At 36.2% G+C, this 8,110-nt stretch overlaps 2 protein-coding genes across 2 annotated transcripts; both read left to right on the top strand.

Annotated features, from left to right (window-relative positions):
* On the top strand, positions 285–2,046 carry LOC109949026. The gene is made up of 3 exons (XM_020563248.1): positions 285–454; positions 1,232–1,378; positions 1,703–2,046. The coding sequence occupies exons 1-3, from the start codon at positions 400–402 to the stop codon at positions 1,912–1,914; spliced, it is 414 nt and encodes a 137-aa protein (XP_020418837.1). The 5' UTR covers positions 285–399; the 3' UTR covers positions 1,915–2,046.
* Positions 4,934–7,610, top strand: LOC18780179 (UDP-glycosyltransferase 76F1). The gene is made up of 2 exons (XM_007211555.2): positions 4,934–5,402; positions 5,852–7,610. The coding sequence occupies exons 1-2, from the start codon at positions 4,934–4,936 to the stop codon at positions 6,748–6,750; spliced, it is 1,368 nt and encodes a 455-aa protein (XP_007211617.1). The 3' UTR covers positions 6,751–7,610.

The following is an 8,110-nucleotide window of genomic DNA, read 5'->3' as shown; positions in this document are numbered from 1 at the left end:
AAAAATTAAGAAAGAATCGACATTGGATGCGTGTTAAAATAATAAAGATTAGGAAATAATTTATAAGGGCTAAGTTCTATCGCGCACTTAATTTTAATTGAAAGAACCTCCTTTTTTAATCTCACAATTTACAGTCTCATCTCTATATGAAGCCTGAACCCTAATAAATCCAAAGCTCTGTAGGCAGGCATTCCTCTCTTTCCAACAAACGCAGCCATGGACCTTGTCTCATCCTTGAAGTGCCAGAAATCGGATGCCCAGTCGGTGGAGATGGATAAGGACCGCATCCAAAAGGACTTTTTCTGGCCAGATATCCCCCGCATAAGCGATTTATCAATCCGTGGCAATTCGATTGTCATCATTAAGAAAGGTGGCGGAAAGGTCCCTTGCCCGCCAGAGATGGTCCCCCTTGATCGCGATAAGTCTCCACTTTTGAAACCCGGCTGCCCAGTCGGTATGCTTTTTCTTTTTCATTTAATTGTTTGTGATGAAGATTATTTGCAATTTAATTACTTTAAACATTCTCTTTTCATATTGAAAATATATACTTTTTGGTGCATATATTGAATTTCGCCTTGTACAATATCCTAGTTCTATTTGATATGGAAATACTTTTAGAAAAAAAATTAGTTCTAAAATTAGTTTTGAGTTTGTTGAGCATTTGGGTGTATTTTTCAAAAAAAAATTTGTGTTGCACGTTTTTATTTTTGGGACGTAATTGAAGAAGATGGTGTAGCATGCCTTTGCTAATTGATCAAATTAAGCTATAACTGAATTTGGATTGCTGGTAGACGAATGGTTAATACTTGAAGATGTTGTGCTTTTTATGTTTGAATGAGAGAATAGAACCAAAGGCCGCTGCTGCTCACACTTATTTTCCTCTCTTATGCCTTAGTGCTCCTGTTGTGGCATTGATTTTCCTTTTCAGGGGTTTGAGAGGAAGATTATCTGGAATTTGCTTGCTCTCTGAATTTTGGAAAAAGAAAGTGTTTTTATTTTAGTTTTGTTGGTGTAATTAGACGATATGTAGTATGTCAAAAATTTGAATCCAGTCAAGTTAATTTGGTGTGTGCATATATTAGATAACCGATATTTGATATTATAGTTATTTGTTTATGGATCATAGATCTCATTTCTTCTAACTTCATTGACATCATCATCCTTTTTTTGTTTTGTTTTTTGTTGTTGTTGTTGTTGTTGTTGTTGTATTTAACAATGTAATTGCAAACAGGGAACAAAGGTGAAGAACCTGTTGAAGAAAAATTTGAACCTCCAAAGTCAAACTTCAGGGTGCCTACGTATCCTTTACGAAAATCAGAACCAAAGGCTGATCTTGATAGCACCTACATTCCTTTCATCCAGCACTCTCGTCCTATTGGTATGCCTTTCATTTTAGAGAGAAAAAAAAATACAGATTTATATAGCTCCTCCTCCTACCTCCTTCCCCAAAACCCTTGCCTCCCCTTCCACACCCGGACAATTTCATTCAACCCTTGTGTCTGCAACTTCTTTATTACCAATTTTACTCAAAGATTCATTTTATAATCTTCTTCCGACATAATATCTATAGATTTGTTGTTATTCAAAATCTTGTGCTCACAAGACTATTATTTGGGTTTGTCATCCTCATTCTTCTTTTTTTTTAAATTTACAAATAATTATTTTTATTATATTTAATAATGAATTTACAAACTGCACACAGGTGAATGCAAATATTGTTTAAAGGTGGGTGAGCACATGACGCAACTATGCCCTTACCAGGACCGTGTCCCAAAGAATGCAATTCTCGGCAGTGGTTGTGATGTAGTTTGTAGAGTATGTGGTTGGTTCTTTAGAGGGTCCTGTTGTGGCCAAGATGAAGGACGTGCGGTTCTCAAGAATTGTATTTCTGTCAAGCGTTGTCTGAAATCGTAGAGAATGGAGAGCTACTGTTTCTCTGAAGTTAATTATGATTTAAAGCATAATTAAACATTTTATTTTCTAATGTTTATTAACTGTAATCTTCTCCAACTCCAACTCTTTGTGTTACAAATTCAATAGCTGTTGTTTGTTATTCTATATATCATAACTTTTCTGTGTTACAAATTCAATGGTTATTTTGTATATGTTTAAGTTTCTAAAGTCTCAACCGTGTAAGAGAACATTTTTGGAATTGTAATATATGCTGACTCAAATTAAAAATCAAGTGATGCCTAGAGAAGCAGAAATTCCAAAGTAAGTGAATCTTTTTGTAAAAGCTGTGGCTCGCTAAAGATTATTTATTGTTGAAGAATATAAGTTCCACATCAGAAACTTGATTAAAAATCCTACATGGTATTAGAACGTGTTGATTGAGTGAGCCTAGATTACTGGGCATTTACCTTTACCTGTCACATGCTCCACACATACTAGACTTTGTAGGTGATTAAGTTTGGGGCAATATCAGTGTTGCGTGAGTCATTGACCCGTCTATCTGAAATCTTGACATTTATACACAAATAAACCTAATTAAATCTTAATTTTCCAAAAGCAAAAAGACAATCCAACGAAATGAAATCTGCCAGTGCTCACCGATGCCCATCGCAGACATGGGAGTTTCTCAAGTCACTTGCCCATCTCTCGAGTTATAGAAACAATGATTCTTATTGATATGCATGTATATTTAGGTTACTATTACTAATAGAAAAAATCAAGAAAGAATCGACATTGGGTGCGTGTTAAGATAATGAAGATTAAGAAAGAATTTATATCGGCTAAGTTGTATGTCGGACTTAATTTTTATTGAAACAACCTCCTTCTATTTTAATCTCACAATTTACAATCTCAACTTTATGTGAAGCCTGAACCCTAATAAATCCAAAGCTCTGCTGGCAGGCATTCCTCTCTTTCCAACAGACTCATCCATGGACCTTGTCTCATCCTTAGATTGCCAGAAATCGGATGCCCAGTCGGTGGGGCTCAACGAGGACCGCTAGGGAAAGGACCTTTTCACGCCAGATATCCCCCGCATCTGCGATTTGTCAATCTGTGGCAATTCAATTGTCGTCAATAAGAAAGGTGGCGGAAAGGTCCTTTGCCCGCCAGAGATGGTCCCTCTTGACTGCGATACGTCTCCACTTTTGAAAATCGACTGGCCTATCGGTATGATTTTCTTTTTTCCTTTAATTTAAGGGTTTCAAACGAAGAATTTTTGCAATTTAATTACTTGGGCTTTAAATTTTATGTCTCAGCTTTTGTGTATGACAATTTCTCTTTTTACATTGAAAATATTTACTTTTTGTTGCATGTATAGAATTTCGTCTCGTACAGTATTTTAGTTCTATTTGATTTGAAAATACTTTTAGATTAGTTTTGAGTTCGTTGCGCATTTGGTTATTTGGGTGTTTTTTTTTGACAAAATTTTTGTGTTGCACGTTTCTCTTTTAATTTTGGGAAGTAATTGAAGAATATGGTGCCATGCCTTGCTAATTGATCAAATTAAGCTATAACTGATTTTGGTTCGTTGGTAGACAAATGGTTAATTACTTGAACTCAGTGTTCTTAGACCAGTTTTCTAAAAACGCTTTTTTATGTTTGCAGTATTTGAATGAGAGAATAGAATAGTAAAAGGGCCTTATTTAAATGTTTCATCATGCCATACTAGCCCTTTATTTAGAACCAAAGGCTGCTGCTGCTCACACTTATTCTCCTCTCTTATGTCCTTGTGCTCCTGGTATGCTCTTGACTTTTGTTTTTAGGGTTTGAGAGGAAGATTATCTGGAATTTGCTTGGACTCTGTGTATTTTGGTAAAAAAAAGAAAGTCTTTTTTCTTTTAGTTTGATTGATGCATAAATATTTATGCATCCAAGTTATTTTGGTGTGTGCATATTGAATAACCGACATTTAATATTATAGTTATTTTTTTTATGGATCATCGATCTCATTCCTTTTAACTTCTTTGACATCATCACCTCTTTTTTGTATTTAACAATGTAATTGCAAGTAGGTAGCAAAGCTGAAGAAACAAAGGCTGGTCCTGATGGCACCTACATTCCTTTCTTTCCAGCTCCCTTGTCCTGATATTGGTATGCCTTTGATTTTAGAGAGAGAAAAAAAAAATTATATAGCTCCTCCTCCCACCTTCTTCCAACAAACCCTTGCGTCTGTAGCTTCTGTATTTACAATTTTACATATATTTCATCAAAGATTCTTGTTATTCAATATCATGTGCTCACAAGACTGATATTTGGGTTTTTTCATCCTCATTCATTCATTTATTTTTTCTATAAATAATTATTTTTATTGTTTTTGTTTTTGTTGTATCTAATAATAGATTTACAAACTGCAAATAGGTGAATGGAAGTATTGTTTAAAGGTGGGTGAGCACATTCCACAATGATGCCCTTACAAGGATCGTGTCCCAAAGAATGCAATTCCTGGCAGTGGTTGTGATGTAGTTTGTAGGGTATGTGGTTGGTTCTTTAGAGGGTCCTGTTGTGGCCAAGATGAAGGACGTGCGATTCTCAAGAATTGTGGTATCTGTTTGACCACAGGTAAACACTGGTCTGCATCATGCCCGACCCTTCCACCCGCCAGCAGGAAAGATATTCCTTCTGAACCATGTTTTTCTATCAACTTTGTCTGAAACTGAAATAATAGAGAATAAAGAGTTACTGTTTCTCTAACGTTAATTGCAATTTAACAAATATAATTAGACATTTTATATTTCTTAATGTTTTAATTACTTGTAATCTTCGCAACTCTTGTGTTACATTTTATACTTATTCCGCCGGAGAGAATATTACTCTCATGTATGCTGCTGAAACAAAAGAGACAAATGTGGCAAAATAATAATAGTTAAGGGACATAAGGCCACATGGAATTTACATTGATCATATGCCTAACATTGAGAATTGACAAGAATCAGAAGCCAAAGCCAAGGAAATCTCACAGAGGCTCCCTCTAAATTCTAACATGGAGCAATGGAAGGGTTTGAGATTGATACTGTTTCCAATGCCCCTTCAAGGCCATTTAAACCCCATGCTAGAACTGGCCAACCTTCTTCACCACCAAGGATTCTCCATAACCATCATCCACACCCAATTCAACCCTCTCAACCCTTCAACCTATCCACACTTCACCTTCCACTCAATCCCTGTTGCCTTATCTCAAGCTGAGGCCTCCACAAGCGATATTTTGGCGTTTATTTCTCTTCTCAATGTTAAGTGTTCTGAACCCTTCAGAGAATGCTTGGCTAGGTTGCTATCAGATAATCAGGTGCCTGTTGCTTGCTTGATCTCTGACCTTCTGTTTCACTTCACTCAACCTGTTGCTGAGAGCCTTAAGCTCCCAAGGATTCTATTAAGGACTTCAGCTGCCTTTTCCTTTGTTGCTTATGCTGCATTTCCACTTCTGCTGGAAAAGGGTTACCTCCCCATACAAGGTGTGGTTTTTTATTAAGCTTCTTTCTTTACATGTTTCATCATGGATCCAGATCCTCTGCTTATCTTTGTTCAAAGTACATAAATCTCATACCAAAAATACGTAAGATGTTAGGCATATCCGCTCAGTATCGATAGGTTTTGAGTTACATGCTTTAATTTTATCAATCATTGTTTTAAATCTAATTCGCTTATTAGAATTCTAATAATTATATTGTATTTTTATTTAGATGGAAAAAGTCCTTTGATTTTTAATAAACAATTCAGTTAAAAACAAAAATATCCAGACAAAGAGAAAGTCCAAATTCCCTGGGTGTTTGCTACAAAATCTACATGCATTGTTATATGCTGTTACACTTGACAATTACTTAAATTTTTGGGTGACAACAATTACCTATACTTTCAATTACTTCATATTTTCATTACTATAATTTTTTCTTGGCATCGTTAGATTCTCGACTAGAAGAACCAGTTATAGAGCTTCCACCTCTCAAAATCAAAGACCTTCCGGTGCTCAAAACTATGGACCCAGAAAAATACTATGAACTAGTGTCAGGCCTGAAGAAGGAAACTGAGGCCTCACATGGGATCATTTTCAATACTTTTGAAGACCTTGAAGGAAGTTCACTGGCCACAATTCGCCAAGAATTCAACATCCCAATTTTCCCAATAGGCCCATTTCACAAGTGCTTCCCTGCAGCCTCTTCTTCTTCTTCAAGTAGCAGCTTATTATCACAAGACCAAAGCTGCATTCGATGGCTAAACTCCCAAGCACTAAAATCTGTCATCTATGTCAGCTTTGGAAGCATTGCTGCAATAAGTGAAGCCCAATTTTTGGAGATGGCTTGGGGGCTAGCCAACAGCAACCAACCCTTTTTGTGGGTGATCCGACCCGGATTAGTACATGGGTCGGAGTGGCTTGAACCACTGCCAAGTGGGTTCTTAGAGGCCCTGAATGGGAGGGCCCACATTGTGAAATGGGCTCCACAAAAGGAGGTGCTGGCCCACCCAGCTGTTGGAGTGTTTTGGACTCACAATGGTTGGAATTCTACGTTGGAGAGTATTTGTGAGGGGGTCCCTATGATTTGCATGCCATGTCTCAGTGATCAAATGGCGAATGCAAGATGTGTAAGTGATGTTTGGAAAGTAGGGTTGCAGTTGGAGCATGGGATAAAAAGAGGTGAGATTGAAAGAACAGTTAGGAAAATAATGGTGGAGAAAGAAGGGGAAGAGATTAGAGAGAGAATCTTCCAGCTAATGGAGAAGGCAAATGTTTGCATCAAACAAGGTGGCTCTTCATACCAATCCTTGGAGGGCTTGGTTAAGCACATTTTGTCATTAGAAAAATGATAATTTGCTTTCCAAACTCGGAGTCAATGACTCTCCAACTTGGTGTTTTGAGGGCATTGGGAGACCTTGTGTTGTTGTGTGTAGTCTAAAATTTTTACTACTTGTAATTTAAACCTAGAGATTTTAACAACTTTGTGCCTTTATTGGAGGGGGATTGTGTATCACCTCAATAATCGATTCTATGAAGTTTTTTTTTTGTTTTTTTATAAATACATTTTTTTACAAGCGATTTGGGGAGGGGAAATATTCATTGGGTGCCTAAGAGTTTCAAACCTCTGTCCAAAAGGATATAGGTGGAAGAACTCAACTAACTGAGCTATACCCCACTTGCTCGACACCATGTAGTTAAAGGTTATTTAGATAGAAGAGTTTCAAATTGGTTTTTTTGGGCTGATTTTTTAATGTTGATTTGAAAGCTCAAACGGTAGAGCCCAATAAGGGAGCCGAAAACCGAAATAACACAAAGGCAAAGCCAGGCCCACAATAAAGACAAAAGTAGAGGTGAATAAGGATTTATAGGCCCCACCAAATCTATTATGACATGTTTACGAATTCGTAATTGGATTAAGATGAATTGAATTGAGGATGAGTTGGATCAAGGAGAATTAGATTCCGGATTCCTATTAAAGTTGTTTATTAAACTATATGGATTGAGGAGAGTTATATTCGGAATTCCTATTGAAGTTGTTTCCTAAACTATATATGGAATTGGGGTAGAAGTGGTGCTAATTATTAAAATGTCCTCGTCGTTAGGTTAAAATATATGGCAAATTTGAAATTTTTAAAATTGTGTGAGGATATAATGGGTAAAAAAGATGAATTTCTAATGCCCTAGTTCTCCAGGAATTAGAATACCATCTCCCACCCAAGAATTGAATTCCTCCGAAATTAGGAATTCAATTCCTAATTTTGTATGGACCCCACTTACTTTTTAATTCCTTGATGTGAAGTAAACACATGAATCCTGCATAGATGGAATTCAATTCCTAATAAGAATTCTAATTCCTGATTAGTAAACATACCATTAATAGAAATTAAGGAGGCAACCAATCAAATCAAGTTTTCCACAAAAAATGTCTTTTTGCCAACCAGCAAGAAACTAGGAAAATAATAGCTTTGGTTTTTATATGACCCAAATTGATAATAACTCAAAACGAAGTTGGAGTATCAAGCCGTACTTGTCTCAGGTTTGCAAAGAAAAATTTATATTTGTGGTGTTTGCTCAGCTGTTATTTTCCTACAACTTGCTTCAAGATTTTTATTTCTTTACAAGTAAGATTTTCTAATGTTATAATTTTTCCCTTCTTATTACTTATGATTCAGTATAACTTTTTTATGCATATATAATTGCTTTGTGCCC

The sequence above is a fragment of the Prunus persica genome, chromosome G4 (assembly GCF_000346465.2).
Source record: "Prunus persica cultivar Lovell chromosome G4, Prunus_persica_NCBIv2, whole genome shotgun sequence".
Taxonomy (NCBI): Eukaryota; Viridiplantae; Streptophyta; class Magnoliopsida; order Rosales; family Rosaceae; genus Prunus; species Prunus persica.
Note: the sequence above shows the minus strand (reverse complement) of the source record. Positions and strands in the feature narration are given on the sequence as shown.

Coding starts and splice junctions, on each gene's coding strand:
- LOC109949026 (XM_020563248.1), top strand. CDS start 400: ATGGTCCCCCTTGATCGCGATAAGTCTCCACTTTTGAAACCCGGCTGC. Junction 455..1,231: donor GAAACCCGGCTGCCCAGTCG/GTATGCTTTTTC, acceptor AATTGCAAACAG/GGAACAAAGGTGAAGAACCT. Junction 1,379..1,702: donor CCAGCACTCTCGTCCTATTG/GTATGCCTTTCA, acceptor AACTGCACACAG/GTGAATGCAAATATTGTTTA.
- LOC18780179 (XM_007211555.2), top strand. CDS start 4,934: ATGGAGCAATGGAAGGGTTTGAGATTGATACTGTTTCCAATGCCCCTT. Junction 5,403..5,851: donor GGGTTACCTCCCCATACAAG/GTGTGGTTTTTT, acceptor TGGCATCGTTAG/ATTCTCGACTAGAAGAACCA.